General features: G+C 37.3%; 1 protein-coding gene across 1 annotated transcript in view; it reads right to left on the reverse strand.

The window, feature by feature from the left end:
- Nucleotides 1-1,386: 1,386 nt before the first annotated feature.
- LOC142543597 (alpha-N-acetylglucosaminidase) overlaps nt 1,387-22,230 on the reverse strand; it is a 37,072-nt gene continuing 16,228 nt past the window's right edge. The window contains exons 10-19 of the mRNA XM_075650956.1: nt 11,009-11,126; nt 10,278-10,328; nt 9,472-9,581; nt 9,215-9,317; nt 8,540-8,638; nt 5,205-5,315; nt 3,884-4,098; nt 2,238-2,475; nt 1,896-1,974; nt 1,387-1,810 (exon numbers count right to left, since the gene is read on the reverse strand). Coding sequence (XP_075507071.1) covers nt 1,575-1,810; nt 1,896-1,974; nt 2,238-2,475; nt 3,884-4,098; nt 5,205-5,315; nt 8,540-8,638; nt 9,215-9,317; nt 9,472-9,581; nt 10,278-10,328; nt 11,009-11,126 — 1,360 coding nt within the window. The 3' untranslated portion in view covers nt 1,387-1,574. The remainder of the gene's footprint in view (nt 1,811-1,895; nt 1,975-2,237; nt 2,476-3,883; nt 4,099-5,204; nt 5,316-8,539; nt 8,639-9,214; nt 9,318-9,471; nt 9,582-10,277; nt 10,329-11,008; nt 11,127-22,230) is intronic.

A 22,230-nucleotide genomic window follows, 5' to 3' on the forward strand; every position in this document is an offset into this window, starting at 1 on the left:
ATAAATGATCTCTCCTTTCTGGGATAGTGATATAAATGTAGATCATTCTCGGGACTGATGTAGGTACAAGTTAACTGAAGCGGTGCAAACTATTGACTGTCTTGAACTGGTCAGAGAAATTCTTTCATTAAGAATGTAATAAATAACCCTCTTTAAATGTCTTCGAATCAACCGGTTGAGAAGTTCATCTTCTTTTACTTTAAGCGGTTGAATTATCAGTGTTCTGACATTCAAGCGGTCAGACTTCTTCAATATATCATTTCTTTAAGCAGTTAAACTCTTTTTGTTGTAGTCGGTAGTGAAGCAGTCTGGTTGCTAGGCTGAGCAGTTGAACTGATACCTGTTACACATAAGATATGCAGCTGTTTCTTGAAATAGTGAAGTGCTATCTTGATTTTGTCGATCACCAAAACTTTTGAGTAATAATAATTCTTAACAATATCTTAATTAAATATATATTTTAACTTCATCTATATTTTTGAATTTCAGAAAATTCTTAATATGTTGAATACATCATGTGCAAAAGAAAACTAGTTTTTGATAACACATTTTACCGTCACATCTTAATCGTGTTGATATTGTATAAATAAGATGAGATGAAGATAATTCGTAATGAACTGGGAGCTATATAAAACTAGCATTTCTGTATGAATATTAAAATATTTGAGTGATAAATAATTTTTGTGCAAAATTCTAATGACTATATTAATTTATAAAACTTTAGAGATAATTGTCATGAGTTTCTAATAATTATTTAAAACTAGTATCTTTGATACGCGATGCATGCATATATATTAAATTTTGTTTGTGTTAAATAAATTTTTTTTGTGAAAATCTATAGATTATATCAAAATTAAAAATTTTAAAATGTTTTTATAATAAGTTTTAATGTCATGGGTGATATTATTATTTAAAAATTAAAAAATATAGATAAAGATAATATATATATATATATATATATATTATTTAGATATGGTAAATATAGAGAGGATGCAAATGTATTAAAATAGGTGTTATGGTAATTTTTATTAAATAAAACTAAAATAATTTTGTAATTTGATAAAATGATTATTTTTGTTTATAAAAAAAATACAATGATATCAAAATTAATTACTCTAAACTCTTCAAACCCTTCAATATGTTAATTTTAGCTATTTCGAAATTTAAAATATTCTAAAATAATTTATCGTTTTGAAGATTTCAATAAAACTTGTAGGTAAATTTGGATAAGATTGAGATAATATTGTAACTTATTTTCTTTTATTACAATGGAGATGAGGGGTTCATCCTGTCATAGTATAGCCATTGGGCAATTGTGAGCTCATTATTGGATGGACAGGAACTTGATCCTACAATCAATGCTTCATACCAAGAAATGACGCCAAATTTTTCTCAAACTGAGATAATTCACATGTATAGCCAAGATGCTAAACCACATCAAGTATTATTTAATAACACAGCGACAAGGACGTCAATAATGAACTTTGATGACAATTCGTGTTTTTCTACCTCAAATACAGAATGGAAACAATAGCAAATGTGCCATTAGCCTGTAGACTAAAGGATGTTCATGTTTATCCAAAATATTTCTGATACAGATCCTTTGCAATAGAAAGGGCATCGCCCCGAGCCTTTACAGGGTAAAACTCCGTGCCTTCTTGCCACTTGTTCGAAAATGCTATCCACTCTTTTCTCCAGTCATCCAACTTGAAATCCTTATTTTCTTTCAAACTCTTTAATAGACTCGTAAAATACATTGAAGCTCGGGGAAGATAGTATTCTTCTAATAGTCCACTCCAAAACTTGTTCGCTGACGCACACACGCAGCAAAATATTTGATTACCAAAAAAAGATGAAAAATGAAAAGGGTAACAAGCAAAAAAGAAGAGAGTTACCGTAGTCACGAAGTTTGCTCTGCAAATGCTTAGTGTTGTCATACCACATTGTAACTTGAGTCCTTGCATTCCACTCATTCTAAATCCAACAAAATGATGAAACCAAATAATTCATCATGTTTAATGTGATGCCAAATGTGTTAAATGAATTTACTGTAAATTACATTAAAACCCCTGACACTTATCTAACGACACTCCTGGGAATTACAAGACGAGCTGAATCTAGAATTTAATCAAACCACAGTAGGTGTCATTTTAAGGTCAACAAAATATTACAAGTGTTGTCTTGCTGAAAAAAGAGAGTTACGGTAAGGGAAGGGGTGGGGAGGAGAATGCTCTTACCTGCTTCATCTCATCAGCATTCAGTGCCAAGTGTTTTGCACTTTCGAGCCAAGTGCCAAGTAGAAAGTTATCATCTGCCGCCAGAAGTTTATCGATGTCCTCGATGAGTTTTAGGAATTTCAGTGAGTGAAAACTTAAGGTTGTCGCGTTCTTATCCAGGAATGCGTGAATCGCATTCAAGTATTCCTCATTTGCAAGCTTTGAGAGACACTGCCTCGTTAAGTCAACTAAATCATACCTGAAAGTAGCACACATTTAGTCCGGAGTCTTTCTACCAAGGCAACGATATGTATCCTGTTAGGTACAGTACCAAATCTGTGCTTGTGAATTCAAATCACCATAATAGACATTGAGATTAAGATCAGTCCTCAATTGTAAAATCCAGTATGTACCTGGTTAGTCTCACCACCCAGTGTACTCAAGGGTCGAGCACTTTGCTCAACACGGTGTTCCAATTTCCGAGATGAAATAGTTGACCAAAGACAATAACAAATTTGTTACACCTTAAAACGCTTGAAGTATCGATTTCCAAATTACAGTAAAAATTAATAATTTGTAAAATATTGTTAATGTTTTGATGATTGTGAAACTTGGAATTTATATAGTAATATTTTTTATTGAGCGTACAGAAACAAATCGAGTGACCAAAAACCGAAAGAAAAGATTTAAAATGAAAAATTGAAGAAAAAAAGTTCAAGGCAAACGCCTCAGACGTCCCTTCTGAGAGAAGATCGCCCTGCACCTGAATTCAAGCGTGCCGACAGCTGCGTGCACAGAACGAGGAGGCGATGCCCAGGTTGCTTCAGGCAACGGCCATTTTGTTTTAGGCGTTTCAAAATAAATGTTCATTTTTGGTTTTGGGAAAAAAATTTCTTGACCACCACAATTTCAAAAATTTGACCGTTACAACTCAGTCCATCGAGAATAGTTAGTTCCACGCGATGCGTGTGCTATCTTGCATAATAATGACCAAATGACTAGTTTGAAATTGTAGGCATTTTGGAGGCTATGATTTGACATTTTGGAGATTAAAAACACTATATATACAAGAATCTGAGTTAAAGAAAATAAAGAGACACATTTGCAAACATATGCAATACAAGCAAAGCTCAAATAATTTTTGCTCTCCAAAATTCATTCTCTTGTAATATTGTCGTGAGGTTTTGTGGCTTATTTCAATACGTCTATTTTATTCTTGTTTGTTCTTCATTGTATACACCTTGAAGGTGTAACTCTTTGTAAATCAAAAGAGAAGAAAATATGTAAGGTCTTCTAACACCAAAGAAAGTATCGACAAGTGAAAGTCGATGCAATTGTACGTGACTATCCTTGGAGCCCATAAGGCCAAGAAGATTCGGGGAGAGTGTGTGGCTAGCTTGGAGCCCTCAAAGCCAAGATTCAAATTGTTCTAGCACTTGGTGAAATGAGTTATAACCAGAAAAGGGGGACGTAGGCAATTTTTCGTCGAACCTCTATAATATATCCTTGTCTCTTCATTGTTTTTATTTATATTCCGCATTTACCTTATTGCATAATTTTACTTTTGAATCGGTTGACTATTAGTCTTCAGCTACGCAAACTCGAAAATCTGCAAAATCACTTCAGATTTGCTAAAGTAGTCAATATAATTTGGCGTCAACTCTCACCTGAATGTGAGGCTTTTGGAAAGTTCGGTTCCAACATCAATGAATAGTTTCAATGCATTGATGGCATCCTGATTGTTATACCATAAATGAGGCAGAGGCAAGGAAGAGCCTGTTTCAAGCAGAAAGAATCTTCCATTCTGTTGTGTTCCCACTAGATTACGATTAACAGATGGATCCCAATCAGGAAACTCTACTATGTAGTCCTTGTTATGATCCTGCATAAATTGAATTCAAAACATCCTAATCCCTTAAATAACTGGAAAAATGGTCATTGAATGTGTTAGTAGTCCATAATTAATACGTTCACATGCTTATTTATTAAATCTGTTACAGTCCATATCGAATATGTACACATGCTCATTTATTTCTCAAAAAACTTTATTATGCAGCCAATCATTTCGGCTATAAAATGTTTATGTAACTATATACTCCATAAAGCTAGTAGTTTCTCTCCCCAATGGAAGAACATTTTTATCTCTCACATGTACACATGCTTATTCATTTCTCTATAAACAAAAAATAACTGTTTTTCCAACAAACAAGAAGAAGAAACAAAAACATCATTAACCGACATATTATAAAGTAATAATGTTTCACAAGCTTTTATTGCAATTTGTGGGAAGTAGTACGACCTAAGTGACATTTTGGCTTCACATTCTACTGGAACACTAATTTCACTAATGGGATAGTAATATATTCTTCAAGTTGGAAGAGTTAAACATATGCAATGCCTTTTCTGCATGAGATACAAAACTAGATACATCTAATTACTCAATATGCAATCATTACCCTCTCACCCTCCCTCATTAAACTGGTATCGGCATCATCCTTAAAGAATTCCCAGAAATCTTTTACTTGAGATATCTAAAACTTGTTAGTAGTTCTAGTTTTAATCTATCTGCCCAGGGAAAACGGAAACGGTGTCTTAATTTCTACTCTAAATAGCTGAGCGAGACATGTCGTCGTTTTCAAACATGCAAGCTATTTGAGAGCACTTCCCTACTCTATTTGCTAAAACTTTAATGAAGAATTGGATTAAGATTATCCCAAGTGAGACATGAAATCCATAACTGACGTATAACTGGAGATGAAAATTTCTCATTTTCTTCCCCTTGTTAGTGTTTCCCGCTTCAAATCTTTAAAGGAAACAGGCAATCAAGCCACAATTGCCTTTAAAAATGGTAGAGTTGCAAAATATTGGTCAAGGGAGTACGACCATGACTTAGAAGAGGGATCTAAAAAAGTTATACCAACCTCCTATATTCTTTCCCCCCAAAGAAACAAATATCAAAAGTATCAGATAAAATAACAGAAAACATACAGCAATTCCATCTGTGCAGTTATAAACCGTTCGATGGAGAATTTTCCAAGCATCCTCAACTTGATTCACAATTTTCCCATATCGTCTACGAGAGTAGGAGGTCAGCCATTCCTACAAGTAAAATTGGCAAACTTCTGAGGTTAGCAAAGTTACATGGCTAAGAAGAATGATGCAGCTAGTACAAGTATAGTTCCAAATTATCTTGTTTAGAGTATGATGATCTTTGTTTAGACATGCTCATAAAGAAGGCTTCTGATGTTGTAACCATGACAAGCATAAATGCAATCATTGTCTCTCTAAGAGCTAAAACAACATAGTGAGGTCAGTCCCACTTTATAAGGTTTCAATAGAAGTCACAGATAAAAAAATTTAAATATTAAACTGTAAGGTCCAGGAAATTTAAATTACGTAACCTGAATGCATGCAATCTAGGGTTTTATTTAAATCATGTGTTTAATTGATTTTATGCATTTAATGCACAATTATTGCATGATAGGATTTTATTCACGATATTGTTAAAATTTCACGCATTAGGGTTTCTAAATGCATTTCGCGCTCGAACGAGGAACGAAAACCGAGGATTATCAGGAAAAATATTTTTATTACATGATTTATGTTAATTAACTAATATGAAGTGTTTTTAGGAGTGTTTTTCGAAAATAGGTCTTCGTGGGTATTTTTACTCATCGGGTCGTATTTTTAACCGGTACGGAAATTTTATCAAATCGGAGGACTTTTGTGGACTCGAGCAATATTAACGTATCGTAACTAAATATTTTTCGGGTGTCTTTTTGGGCTTGATGGGTTTGCTTTTATGCTAAATGGGTTCAAAACCCTTTTAGATTTTTCTAGGACCCATTAGTGCTTAATTAATTATTTTTAAAACTCAATTAAGCTACCCTAAACCTATTTCTTCCCTAGCAGCCGCCCACCCTCCTTCAGAAGCCCCTTTCACGTGGAAAATAGCAGCAACCAGCAGCCACTTCAAGATCCTCCTTAGTTCTTCAAGAAAACTTCTTCTCGTCTCTCTGTTTCACGTCCCACGCGCGCTTGTTCGAGTTTGTAAGCATATATTCGATAAGGCACGTCTCATACCCCTTTTTTTCTCATCATTCACTCCCTATGTATGCTGATATGCGTGCGTGTGAGTGGGGATTTCAGATCTTGCATGTTTCATTGGTTGTGCATCGTTTTTCATGGCTTACGCATGCTTACCTTGTGCAAACTCACGTTTTCTTGCTTGGTTTTGGTAAGGGGCTGTCGACATATACTACTAGAGGGCTGGACACGTCCATGTTGGAGGGATTTAGGTGCTGGAGTCACGGCTTAGTCGCGTTGAAGGGCTACAGGGTGAAAAAGGTCTCGTCGAGGCTTGTAGTGAGTGGAACGAGAGTTTTTGCATGGAGAGCTGTGCATGGCTTGATCCCAACCAAGGAGCCGACCCCCAGGGGTCCGTGGCGGGGCTAGGAGAGGGCTGAGAGTGGCTGGTCATGGTCCCTAGGCGATTCGAAGGGCTTATGGCTAGGTGGTTCTCGGGTGGGGCGAGGGTGGTGTATTGTTTTTGGGTGGTGCTCACGTCCGAGAGCTTGGGAGGCCAAGGGAGTGGTTTGGCAAGCCCAGGGGTGAATCCTCGGGCTGGTCACGGTCCAGGAGTGGGCTAGTTCAGGTCGGATTCAGTCTAGGATTGGCTAAGCTCGAGTTTGGCTAGGTACGGCCTTAGGGTTTCAGGTGTTCATCAAGTTCGGGTTCTGTCCAGCAGCTATTTGGGCACTTTCGGGGGCCTTAGTGGGTATGATATGCGAGGTTTAGGGGCTGGTAGGATGTGGTTAAAGTGTAGTAAAAGTTTGGGAAAATTTGGTTAAGTTTCGGGTCGATTCGGGTTAAAACCGGGACATCGCTCCAAGTTTTAAAACGAATCGGTTAAGTTTTGAAACGGGTTCGAGTTTACGTCTAAGAAATACTTTTCATATGTTTTGAGGTGTTTTAAGGAGTTTGGTAAGTTTCGGGTCAAAATTGTGAGGTCCGAGAGTAAAACGGTCATTTTGGGTTTCCAAGGGCAAACTGGTCATTTTGCACCCGCGGTGAATTTTTAGTTCTGGCAGCACCCTGAGCACAAATTTATCATGTTTTTAAATGTTTATGCATCATGTATATGATTTTTATGTAATTATGAAAATTACATTGCATGCTTGAATTTAAGAAAAGTTTATGTATATTGTTTTATTAAGTGATTAATATGATGAAATGTTTTTGAAAGAAGAGAGTTGTTTGTGACTAATACGAATACGTTAATACGATGATATGTAAGGCCAAGGCTCAGTGGGCTGGTAATGCTATCGCTGATGTCCCCGCCACAGGGTACTGCGGTTACACGTAGATGGATCCATCGACTGACATGATAATACGAAAGTCACAGCTGACGAATGGAATTCAAATTAAGAAAATGAACACATGTATGGTGATATGATGATATATGCTATGTTTATTATTATGTTGTGACAGATTAAGATATTGCATACGATTTTCCATGATCATGAAATGTATAGTGAATATGGTAATTTTCACTGCTGCATGATATGTATATATATTTGTTATCACGGTACAGGTATGTAGAGTCTTTAGACTTACTACTTGGTGTGAATGATGCAGGTGAGCATGTCGATGAGGGCACAGGAGGTGCCGAGTTCTGAGTAGGCAAGACTGGATGTGCGCACACGACCCGAGGACCACACTTTTCCGCACATCACGTTTTTATGAGTTTGAGTGGAATGAACATTTGGATATGTTGATTTTGTTATGGTGCTGATTATCAGGATTTTTATTTGAGTTATTTTTACATACGCATATTATGGTCGTGTCGGCAATTTTAAACTCCAATATTTTAATTGTCAGAAATTTTTTTAAACTACAGTAGCTTATCTGTAAAGAATTTATGATTATTTTTAAATGACATATTTTTCAGTAGGGTTGCGTGCATATAAAATATTTAAATGTTTATTTTAGAAAATGTGAGCCTTAAAAAAAAATTAACAGTATTTTAAATTAGTAGACGTCACATAAACTTACTGTAATTTATAATTGTTCAATCAAACAGTAATATCATGAAGACCTTGCAAGTAAAATAATAGGAAAGAATCCTCTTCAAAAAGCCACAAAAGCATACTTGGGGGATCCTGCAGAATCACTTGGTAAAACAGATAAGGATCAAACTTATTGTTGTTTGTGAGATGAAAACTTTTATTTATTTTACCATCCATTAGAGCCAGGTGTCACACATTCGTCATTGGGGTAAACCTCAAGAAATGACGATTATATTTACTTGAAACTTGTATTACCTCAAGTTGAAATGGGTCATTTCGAAATGCCATTTCAGACATCAGCTCATACACAACTGGATTTTGCTCAATCCCTTCCATGCACATACCGACACCAAGCTGTCCTGAAGGAAGATAATTAGTATGCTACAACATAAGCAAAAGGAAAAAGCACATCCCATAAGGATTATCAATATTTACTGACATATATGTGTTGTGGCTACTTCAACTGGTGAAGAATAGAAGGCACGTTGTAATAGGACAGTTTAGAGGACCAAAATATCAGAATAAACTTGGAAACTTCCTCTAATTAATGACTACGTGAGATAGGTTTATTTGATATCCATCATTGGTATTTGACTTGATGGTCCACCAGTCCACTGTGATGCAAGGGCATGATATGAGATTAAAAATAGTACATAAAATATAACTGCTGCATTGTTCGTATAATTAATTTGACATATAGAATAAAAAGAAGAACAGATAGGAGTAAGAGAAGGAGATGTATATCACAATTAGTATGTAAAATGTAACTGCTGAACTGTCCACATTAATAGTTTGACATGTAGGAGTCTCCCCCTCCTACCCTTGTTAAAGGTAAGGAAAAAAATAATGATCAAACTAGAGAAATTCTTTCATCATTTTGATATTTCAGTTGAGCTACCTTAAAATATTTATCAACAAAGTAGAACCTACCATCGTTGAATTTTCACTAACACGTGCATCAATGGGACCTGAAGCAACTGCATCTAATATGCCGTACATTTCTATATTTCCGCCAAAGTTGTGCAGCATACACCTGTTAGACACTAGATGTTACAAAGCGTAAACAACAATCATAATTATGTCCAAGCAACCAAGAAACTGATGAAAGAAAAACATCAAAAGAAATGTCTTGAAATGTGGAAGTTTTTCTAGCAAATTTTAGGTTAATATATTGAATAATTACGTGCCAGATATAAGGCGTGTTGTAAAAATGAGAGGATGATTTCCATAGCGGTTTGACATCAGCAAAGAGATCAAGCACTATCATCTTCCCAAATGGAACAGAATGTAAAAGTGCCTGTCAGACATGAACAACCGCATCAATGAGAGAGTTCAGCGTCATAAGAGCTTACAAGCAAATATAACAGGCATTACTACCAACAGAGTAAAAATTAAGCATGAAAACTAACCATAACAAAATAAAACATATAGAAAGATCATGAAACCCACAATGTATTATAAATATCTTGTCTCCCTTACCATCATCATTGAGGTAGAACTTTCTGGAATCTTTGGCACATTTTAGGTCAGATTAACAACATCATTATTGATTATCCGGTTCATTGAACTTCCATTATCACAAACGAAACGTTGTAGGAGATGCCATAACCAATGATGTTTTCGACGATAGATGGTACCAACTCCTAACGGAACAGTGAACACACATCTGATAATCGTCTTCAAGAGCTTTGTAAAACGAATAGAATAGGTTGTCCCTATTTATGCAGCTTGAGGAAATTTTGTGATACATATCTTCAAAAGGTTTTGGTATAGTTCCTCTCTCATATATTGCTACTACATTTTTGGAGTAAACATGTAGAGATAAACAAAATCCGTCATAACAGCATTGGCGGTGCTCTTTATTTAAAAACTTCATTAGGTAAGAATAAGGAGGGGAACAAATTGGATATATGAGACTCATATGAATGTAAAGCATTGAAAGTGTCCAAAAAATATACAAGTCAAAAATAATTTTTAATAAAAAATTTCTTACCTTCATCTGTGGTGGCTTCCAAAATGAAGAGTCTGAATAGAATAGCCATCCCTGGTAATAAATCAAATTGAAAAGATAAGCAGCACAGACAACCCTATATCATAGATATAACATAAAATCATGTATAACAAATATAAAGTAATCCCTCCTAGGTTCATTCAGCACACAAATGTTCATTTAAATTATTATGTCAATAACAGTGAAATGCAGCTCTAATATATAGAATCTAATGACTTCAAACTTTTCCCTCCAACAATCACGGCCATAAAGTTAAAGCCATAAATAGGCCATATTGCAGAAACAAAAACTAGTGAGATCCCACTCAAATGTCCTTTTCATCAACCACACACCATACAGAGAACAAGTTGATTTTATTGGGAGACAACCTGTGGCAGAACATACAGCAGAAAATTCAAATTTTCAAAAAGATGCAAAATAAGTTTTGCGTCGGTGCATTCTAATAATGAAATCTCTGACAAGTATACAACCCATAATGTCAAATACTGGATGAAAATCCATTGTCTGTATGTTAAATAAGATGGATGCAATATAATATCAACAGATATGTAAGGAAACAAACAACTAGATTATTAAACAATTAATCATTAAAACAAACAACTAGATTATTAAACAATTAATCATTAAGTATGGAAATAAAGTTAAAATATCATAAATAGACCACGAAAACTTGTAGGACAATCAGTATTATAAAAAATAAAAGGCTAGCATACTTGCATTAGCCACACTGCATCTTTGTCAGCTTTCGACATTGCATTATAGACTGCAGAACCAAGCGATGAGATATATGCAGGGTCACTAGTAGGTGGAGAGTTCTCGTTAAATGTATCACTGCACCGTCATAAAGATTTCTTGTTCAAAACCAGGAATGCGGAAACAAGCATAGTATGAGAGTTTTCGTCCATGGACAAAGAAGCAAGAAACAAAATTTGTGTAAATGTGTTGACAAGCTATCTTTTAATTTTAGTAGAGTAAGATTTGATTTATGAAATCTAATACATTATAGCAAGATAGGATATTCTCTCATATTTTAGGGATTTGATTAGAGGCTTTCTTCCTATTTATATCATACACTATAATGAGTAACATATGAAATAATATTTTCTCCACTCTCCAGTGCTACGTTAATATTTCTATATGGTATCAGAGACAGCTAGTCGGTCATGAATTTCCAGGCTTCCATGGTCAGCGCCAATCCCAATGGCGACGGCGAAGGTAATTCCATAGCCGTAGTGGAAGCTACAGCAGCCGAAGTTCTGCCATCAGGGTGTGACAGTGTCCCCCTGCCCTCAAATGTTGCTCTCTTCAATAATTCCCTCCAAATAACGATTCATAAACTGAATGAGAGGAATTATCTTGAGTGAGCACAATTCGTTTGACTGGTGATCGTTGGAAAAGGGAAGCTAGGATACCTGAAACGAGAAATTAAATCTCCGACGTCCTCTGATCCAAAACACAAGATCTCGTAGTACAAAATTCCTTGGAAATGGCATGGCTTGTTAACCCCATGGACCCAACGATTGGGAAATCGTTTATGTTTCTGCTGACAACCCATGATGTTTGGGAAGCTGCCAGAGAAACCTACTCTGACATGGAAAATTTTTCTCAGATATACAAGTTGAATACTCGTATGTGTGGCATGCAACAGGGTAACAAGTATGTAACTGCTTACTAGACGATTTGGCAAGAATTGTATCTCTTAGAGTAGGAAAGTAGCAAAGACAGCACTCGACATAGAAAGAACATTGAAAGTACTGTGTATTTGAATTAATAGCTGGATTCAACAAGGAGCTCGATGAAGTTTGTGGTAGTATTCTTGCCCGCAAACCACTACCTAGTATCCGGGAAGTTTTTCTGAAATCAGACACGAAGAGGCGCGATGTCATTTGATGCTGGCCCACACTAATGGACAACGCTCCATTGTTGAGGGCTCCGTATTTGTAATCGACAATAATAACTATTAGGGAGAAAAAGTTAGACCGTAATGTGAGAAGTGTAAAAACCCTTGGCATACGGCGGATAACTGTTGGTAGATTCATGGGAAACATGCACACTTAAAGAAGAAACCCGGAGGTTACAATCGAGGTGGAAATAGTGATCGGGTAAACGCTGCAAAATTGACTTCTAACAGCCCCTGGATTTTAGATTCTGCTGCCACAGATCACATGACTGGAACTTCACAATTTTTCTCTTCCTATGCACCATGTGCTGGACGCAAGAAGGTTAAAATTGCAGACGGGTCCTACGCCTCATAGAATTCTGTAGTGAATCAACCGTGTGTTCTTCCAGAAATTATTTCAAGAACACATGCAATTGTCGCTGTGAAATTTGGGAGTGAAACCAGAAATATGTAAACCAAAAAAATGTGCAAGAAACAAAAATCACACACATGATTTACGTAGTTCGATCGTAAATGATCTACATCCACAGGAGAGTTCAATATTATTATCAATCAATCCAAGATACAAGATAAACTCCTCACTGATGAATTACTCTTTGTATATCTAAGTACAAGTATACAATCTTGATTTTTTTCAGTGCGCATCTCTCAATCTCTCATTCTGAAGAAGAAGTAAGTCCCTTTCTGCTGAGCTCCTCTGGATATATATATACATCTCTTGGCATAACCGACTCTGCACCAATCTTTATTTTGAGTTCTGTTAACTGCCAAGCGAGCCCATATATTGTGGTTTTCCTTTCAGCCCTTGATTTACGCATGGATTGATAACACTTGGTTCACAATTCTCCACCTTGCTGTCAATCCACACCCACAATACTGGCCCTCCAAGCCTCAAATCTAAGGCTCTTCTTCACTGGTTGCCCTGACCTCATTCTAACAGAAATGGAACTAGTCCATCGGAAGAACCTTTCTGCACATATCTGCAGGGTTATTGTAATGCCCCATATTTGACGACTATCCTCACTGTACTAAGACGAGTCTTTCCAGCGTGCTTATGTTCTCACTCACACGCACCCTATAAACTTCTCAGGGGTCACCAATTCCTGAATTGCCCCAAGTCAAGCACGTTTAACTTTGGAGTTTTTATGTGATGAGCTACCGAAAAGAAGATGCAATTTGTTGATATGAACAGTACCTATCAAATCTTTTAAGCTCTCCTCAACTGCACAGTCACATACATGAACAGCTTTGGAACCCTCTCCTCCGGTGTAAGATCGGTTCATTCATATTCCCTTCGGGTAGAAGCCTTCCAGGAGTCGCTCATTGCCTGTGCAACCTATTGGTACCGGCGATCACCCCCCGCCCTTTTCGGCCTCGTGCCTCACATGCCCACCAGCTTCAGCTTGGTTCGTCCCCGAACCACACAGTACTAGGAGAGGTCGGCTCTGATACCAACTGTAATGCCCTATATTCGATGATTGTCCTCACTGTACTAAGACAAGTCTTTCCAGCGTGCTTATGTCCTCACTCACAAGCACCCTAGGAAACTTCTCAGGGGTCACCCATCCCAGAATTGCTCCAAGTCAAGCACGCTTAACTTTGGAGTTTTTATGTATGAGCTATCGAAAATAAGATGCACCTTCTTGATATGAGTAGTACCTGTCAAATCTTTTAAGCCCTACTCAACTGCACAGTCTCATACCTGAACAGTTTCAGAATCCCTCTCCTTCCAGTGTAAGATCGATTCATTCATGTTCCCTTCGCCTAGAAGCCTGCCAGGAGCCGCTCATTATCCGTGCAACCTCATGGCACCGACGATCTTCCCCCGCCCTCTTCGGCCCAGAGACTCACAATTATCATGTGTACTGATCTTCACCACCTTTACCACCCCTATATTTATTACTTCCCTGATGAAGTGACGCTTAACATCTATATGCATAGATCTTAAGTGGAATACTTGGTGCTTGGTTAATTGGACAACAATTTAGCTGTCGCAATGCACTAGTGCTTCATTCTATTCAAAACCAAGATCCCTTAAGAACCCTTGAAGCCATATAGATTCCTTGACAGCTTCAGTGATTGCAATGCACTCGGCCTCTGTTGTAGATAGAGCCACCATAGGATGTAATGTAGATTTCCAAATGATTGTCGTTCCGTACACTGTAAGTACATAACCAGTGAGCGATTTTCTGCTGTCTAGATTTCTAGCAAAATCTAAATCCACATAGGCTAGAATCATTTCACTTCTCCTTTATGTTCCACCGAACCGCAGACCAAGGTTTAAAGAGCCTTTGATATATCCCAGTATCCATGTTACAGCTTGCCAATGGCTCACCTGGATTTGCCATAAATCTACTTAATAAACTAATAGAGTAAGCCTGATTAGGCCTTGTGCATATCATAGCATATATTAGGCTGCCCACAGTGCATGCATATGGAACTGAATTCATGTACTCCCTTTCCCTTTCTGTTTGTGGAGATTGAGACACTGACAACTTAAAATGATGAGCCAAGGGTCCTTTAACATGCTTGCATTCTGCCATATTGAATCTTTCTAACACTTTCTGCAAGTACCTCTTTTGTCTTAGTGTCAAGATTCTTTCATCCATTCGGGAGCTTTACATCTTGGAGTTTCAGCCTTCAAGGGAAATAATCTCCTTGAAGACTACATCTTGACTGGTTAATGTTCTTTCATTTCCAGGCTCGATACACCTTAATTTATACCCCTTTACTGTATCAGGGTATCCAAGAAAAACATATTTTAATGCCCTGGCTTCGAGTTTCCCTTCTTTGATATATGCATATGTTGCACATCTAAAGACTTTAAGGTGATCGAGGGCTGGAGTTCTCCCAGAACATTTCTCCATTGGGGTTGTGTCCTGATGGTACTGTGGTGCTGCGATTTATTAGGTAAGTTGTTGTTGCCACAACTTCTGCCCAATAAGATCTTGATAGGCTTGAGTATAGAAAACATACACCTCACTCTCTCAATCAATGTCTAGCTATTCCTTTGCTGTTACAGAACTCACCAAACTCCTTAGAACAGAATTCCAGACCATTGCCTGTGTGAGAAACCGAGATTTTACGAACCAAAGCAAATCAAGTAAGTAATACGAACTTGAAATTTAACTAAAACTAAGCTCAAAATGTTTGTTCCAACTAAATAACTTGAATATTAACTTAGATTTTCATTAAATTTAACTCGAGGAAGCAACTTCAAAGCTCGGGAATGAGCTCAGCAGGAGGCCAAACTACAAGTAATCGCATCCATCAAAGTATTGTCACGGGAGGAGTAAAACCCCAGCTCAAGAACACGATCTGTCAGCTCAAAGCAGCTCAACCAAGTTTGTCCTAACAGGACCAAAAAGAGAGCTATAAGTTGATCCAAGAGTTTAGACAAATTAAATGTGCAAGAAATGACCTTCGCATTAACCTATGAAGGACCTGCGGGAGGAGCTAAGAGTTAGGACATATTTATGGTGTAAGAAATGACCCTTGATGCTTAGTATGGAGCTTGATAATTTATTAACCCTTGACTACATTTATTCCATACCTTGGAGAGCAAGGAGGCGTGCACTTGGGGAGGTGAGAAGCCATTTTTGGCACCTATAAATTGTGGGGACCCGGACGCTAATTCATTCCTTAATCGTCGTTAGGAATAATTCAAAAAATTATAATAAACAGGGTCTAAATTTTTTTTTTAAAATACACAGCGGAAACGTAATGTAATTCAATTTAAATTACATATTAAACATAAACATATAAATCTTGTATTATCTACAAGAATTCAACTAGGTTCAACTATATATCAGTGCTGAATCCTAAGTTGCTTCGAAGCCCGGATCTCCACGCTATCTAGTCCAGCCTCGTTCTCTTCTTGACCCTGATCCTATCCCACCTGTTGCCATGCACACATACAAACAAGACAACAGCCGGATAACTCCGGTGAGAATTACATTCTCAGTATAAATCATGTATACATGCAATCATAAAAACAATATAAAAGCATATAACAGATATGTTTAACATGTATTCAAATCAGAATATAAATCCATATCAAGAATAAATCCTATTCTAAACATGTACCATCATCAGGAACATAACTCATCATATACCATATTCAGGAACATAACTCATCATGTACCATATTCAGGAACATAATCAACATAACTCAATATACACTATCAATTAGACTCATGACGTCACATTTAAGACTAGACTCAATCCTAGTCTAGGGATCCCGGTTTCCAGAAGTTAGCATTCCCATATCGACCAACAGTAATAGAAAAGACTCCAGTTCTATCCACGTCGATAGGGTATCGATCACCAGTAATAGAAGAAATACCAATTCTATCCACATCGATATGGTATCGATCACCAGTAATAGAAGAAGCTCGTATTCTATCCACATCGGTATAGTATCAATCACTAGTAATAGAAAGAACTCCAATTCTATCCACGTCGATATGATATCGACCATCAGTAATAGAAGAAGTTATGATTCTATCCACATCGATACGGTACCGATCACCAGTAATAGAAGAAGCTCCGATTCTATCCACATCGATATAATATCGATCATCAGTAATAGAAGAAGTTATAATTCTATCCACATCGATAGCCAAACATCCGGTGACAGACTTTGGCACAATCACCAATACACTATCTTGTGACATCGTGCAATGTGCCCGTGGCGATCCCACCACTATCAGGCACTTCTGTCACAAGATTACTCGTCTAATACCTGCTGTCTATCAGTCAAGAGAACAAGTATATCAATCAAATCAATACAAAAAGGTAAAGTATGTGATTTAGGGAAACTCGAGCCAAACCTCACTCGAGTTGTGCAATCCCAACTCAACATTAATTTATACATTTCTCTTCTCGCTCTGACGAAGACGAAGTCCAGCATTCAATCCTGTCCATTCTCAATCTGGTAATAACAATACCGAACAGACACAATATCAGTATATAACTCAATTCAACACCTGTTCTGATCAATACTCAAATCAAAACATAATCTGATCAATGCCAATCGACATATGGTATCACAATACCATCTCAATCAATACCGAATCTGATCAATATCAATTTACTGATGTTTTGACGGCATAAAAATACAGTCTCAATAACCCCGTCAATTCCAACACCACAGATATAATACAAGAACTCATAATCAATATCGGTGCAATTCATAATTTCACTAACAACACCAATCTGATATCGAATCTTAATCAAATCGACTCCGAAAATCATAATAATTCCATAATCAGTCTGTTTCTTAATCTGACTTCGATTCTATGATGTCTAACATGTCAAGAACATCATATATGAATTTCATTCAATTCTGACAACATCATAATTTCAGAATATGTCACAACGTAACAAAACTTACGTCCAGTTGTAGCCTGCGTTGATAGGAACACAGTACTGAAGTCGGATTCAAAATCAGACGGACGGTTCGCTCGTAACTTGAATTTTTCCCGAAGCTTCCCTCGGCTTCGTCCTCTTTCAATTCTGAGGAACAATCGCTTGTACCTATATATATATATACACCATTCATGCTCAAGGAAACGTGGCTCGTTCCTTCAAGAAACACGTCTCGCGCATATGCGCGACATCAACCGGCGCATATGCGCGAGACACCATTTCTCGGCGCGTGTGTCTCGGCATCTCTCGCGCATATGCGCGCCTTCCGTTGCGCATGTGCGCCGAACTCACTGCCCTGCTCGCGCATATGCGCCCGTTCACGTCGCGCATATGCGCCGAGCATTTCCTTGCCTACTGGACACCTCGCGCATATGCGCGCCCACACGCCGCGCATATGCGCGCGGTCTTCTGTCCACTCCGCGCATGGCTCGCGCATTACGTCGCGCATGTGCGCGAGCACACCTCCTTACACATATATTTCGCGTCTTTTCTCACCTTTTCCGGTCTAATACTTTTCGTCTATAATTACCTTGATTAATCAAGAAATCATCCCAGATTAATCTCAGATTACGGTACTCAAATTCTCGGGCCTTACATTTCTCCCCCTCTAAGATATGATTTCGTCCTCGAAATCACAAGCAATCAAATCAGATAAAAAAGAAATTTATACTAGAGGTTACTTCAGAAAATTCATTCTATCAAACCATTCTGACAAAATTACTTGCAAATACTGGCTATACAACACTCGTATATACCAATTAACAGCTCATACCAAATCAATATCATCAGCTGTTATCAAATGCAATCTCAGATATCACCGTAATATCATTCTCATTCAAAGGAAATCTACAGTACTCACTGTACAATGTCTTATCTGTGGCTATCTCAATACTCATTTGATAGCTATCATTATACAATAATTCATAAAATGACAAGACATCAGGTCACTAGTGCTAAAATCCAGCACTACAGTTCTTGGATATCCTCCAGTATCTAGATAGTTCGCTTCGACTATCCGTCAATCTATAAACCATAGATAAAGATCATGCTATATATTCTGCCAAAAGTATAAAATCAACCAAAAATCACGGTATGATATAATTAACTCTGGCATTCAATACAATCTAACCCCTTTTCTGACATACCTCTCAGTCGTCTTGTCATATCTGTACGTCATCCTGTACAATATACATATGCAGATTTGAACAATCGTTCAATCATTCATAATCACATCCTGATATTCTGATTGACCATACTATCTTCAGATATCACAGACTCTGAATACAATCTGTTGCAATCTGGATTCATAGCCGAATAATTCTGTATACAACAATCTCAGTTCCCAGAATATTTAATACAAATATCAACTGTTCGATTCAATCAATCCTATGCTGCGAATATATCACAATATCAGAGATAAAACGAGCATAAAATCATCAGGACACTTCAGAACACAGGATTTATCAACCCATACACAGAACTGAAGTATTTCTCAGAGAAACACATAATCAGATGTAACTCTAACTCTCAGGCAGTAAATCTTCTAACTGACATTTCTGTTCTTTCAATTCAATCAATATCATTCTGTACAGAAGTCTAAAATGAAATCCATACCTGATATAAAATCAAGGCTGAAGTCACTCTCCCTGATATAAGACAAATCCGGAATTTCATATGGAACGACTATAGCAACTCTCCTGCTACTGACAAATCATTCCCAGACAGGCTCAACTTCAGTAATCAACTGAATACATAAAGAATTACTCCATTCTTTTCGATAATCATCGAATCATACATAATACGGATATCAAGGAATTCAAAATCGAGAATCCTTACCGTATATCATTCCTTCATCGGCCATTTCAGGTCCGAATCTTACCATCTTCTGGCAAGAATCTATAATAGTTCTGTACTTGTCAGCATATTAATATCAATAATGTAATCAAAATCAGATAACACAAGTACAATACAATCTAATTCAATCTCATTCTCTTTTTACTGCAGTACACAATATATCACAGAATTCACTGATATCAATTCATTTCCCCAAAAGGTATAAGGATCAATACTACAGTAATACAGACCCAGCAGGTACAACATATATCAATACACCTCAGTCAAAGATAATCGTAGAGAATGCACTAGTATATATCAATACATATACAACATAATCATAAAAGATTATTACCTGCCACTATATCATCACGTGTGTCCTGGGTCTGTTCCTCGATCACTACCACCAGATGATTCTACTCCCTGAAATCTGCGGGAACCTTTCTGTGGACAGACTCTAGCAAAGTGTCCCTGCTGTTTACAGATATTGCACCTACCAGTCACTCCCTGGCACTGTTCCATGAGATGTCTCCCTCCGCAAGTCCTGCAATAAACTCCAGTATAACTCGGGCTAGAACCACTGGAGCTAGATGAACCGCTCCCTAACTTCTTAAACTGTTTCTTTCGAGCTTTCAGCAAATCTTGCTTTCCACTCGTGTTGCCGCGATCAAATCGGAGAGGGGATTGTCGTGTCTGGGGTTGCATCGCACACACCCTTCCTAATTGTCTAATCAGACTCGCATCCGCTCTCTTCGCTCTACTCAAGGCATCAGCAAAATGGTAAGGTCGTTGCATATTTATCAATGCAACTATCTCTGAATTCAATCCTCTGATGAACTGATCCGCTACAGCTTCATCATTCCCAATTACATTAGGAGCAAAACGCAGTAGAGTAGAGAATCTCGCAACATATTCTTCAATATTCAATTGGCCTTGTCTCAAATTCTCAAACTCTGCTTTCTTGTCCTCCCGGTACGAAATTGAGAAAAATCTTCGATAAAATTTAGTTCTGAATGTTTCCCACGAAATCACTGTACCTCTCTGTTCTAACATTCTTTTACTTGTAATCCACCAACTCCTGGCGGCTTCTCGTAACTGGTTAGGCACCATTTTAACTCTCTGTTCATTTGTACAATCAAGTAAATCAAACAGTATTTCCATGTCATCGAACCAGTTCTCACAATCTTCAGACGTTTCGATACCACTCAGAATCGGCGGCTGAAATAACTGAAACTCCTTCAACTTTATTTCTATCTGAGTTTCTGACACATCTATCTGATCAGACGAAGTACTACCCTTATCTGGAACTCTTCTAGGAGGAATATCTAATAATCATAGATGTTAGTAATAACAGGAGACAAATTCGTCTCAATCCGAATCCTGATCAGCTTACCTCTGATCAAAAATTGGTTCTGATCCAGTTTCAAATAATACATATTACCAAATCAACTCAGATATTCAGGTAACATGTAGCTTAATAGCCAGTAAAAACATACTGAAATCTTAGCATATACAATGTAATTTCAACATGATATTCAATCATATGCTATATAAATCCAGGCAGTAAAACATAATATCATGCTAGCATACAAATGTAAATCAACATTATAAGTAAATCACATGCTAGCAGTCACATGCAGGAAAGAAAACTCAATCTACCCCGCTCATTCTCTTCTATCTCACTCTAAAGGATCTATCGCTCTGATACCACCTGTTGTGGGGACCCGGACGCTAATTCATTCCTTAATCGTCGTTAGGAATAATTCAAACAATTATAATAAACAGGGTCTAAATTTTTTTTTAAAAATACACAGCGGAAACGTAATGTAATTCAATTCAAATTACATATTAAACATAAACATATAAATCTTGTATTATCTACAAGAATTCAACTAGGTTCAACTATATATCAGTGCTGAATCCTAAGTTGCTTCGAAGCCCGGATCTCCACGCTATCTAGTCCAGCCTCGTTCTCTTCTTGACCCTCATCCTATCCCACCTGTTGCCATGCACATATACAAAGAAGACAACAGCCGGATAACTCCGGTGAGAATTACATTCTCAGTATAAATCATGTATACATGCAATCATAAAAACAATATAAAAGCATATAACAGATATGTCTAACATGTATTCAAATCAGAATATAAATCCATATCAAGAATAAATCCTATTCTAAACATGTACCATCATCAGGAACATAACTCATCATGTACCATATTCAGGAACATAATCAACATAACTCAATATACACTATCAATTAGACTCATGACGTCACATTTAAGACTAGACTCAATCCTAGTCTAGGGATCCCGGTTTCCAGAAGTTAGCATTCCCATATCGACCAACAGTAATAGAAAAGACTCCAGTTCTATCCACGTCGATAGGGTATCGATCACCAGTAATAGAAGAAATACCAATTCTATCCACATCGATATGGTATCGATCACCAGTAATAGAAGAAGCTCGTATTCTATCCACATCGGTATAGTATCAATCACCAGTAATAGAAAGAACTCCAATTCTATCCACGTCGATATGATATCGACCATCAGTAATAGAAGAAGTTATGATTCTATCCACATCGATACGGTACCGATCACCAGTAATAGAAGAAGCTCCGATTCTATCCACATCGATATAATATCGATCATCAGTAATAGAAGAAGTTATAATTCTATCCACATCGATAGCCAAACATCCGGTGACAGACTTTGGCACAATCACCAATACACTATCTTGTGACATCGTGCAATGTGCCCGTGGCGATCC

This window comes from Primulina tabacum, chromosome 1 (genome assembly GCF_025594145.1).
Source record: "Primulina tabacum isolate GXHZ01 chromosome 1, ASM2559414v2, whole genome shotgun sequence".
NCBI classification, from domain to species: Eukaryota; Viridiplantae; Streptophyta; class Magnoliopsida; order Lamiales; family Gesneriaceae; genus Primulina; species Primulina tabacum.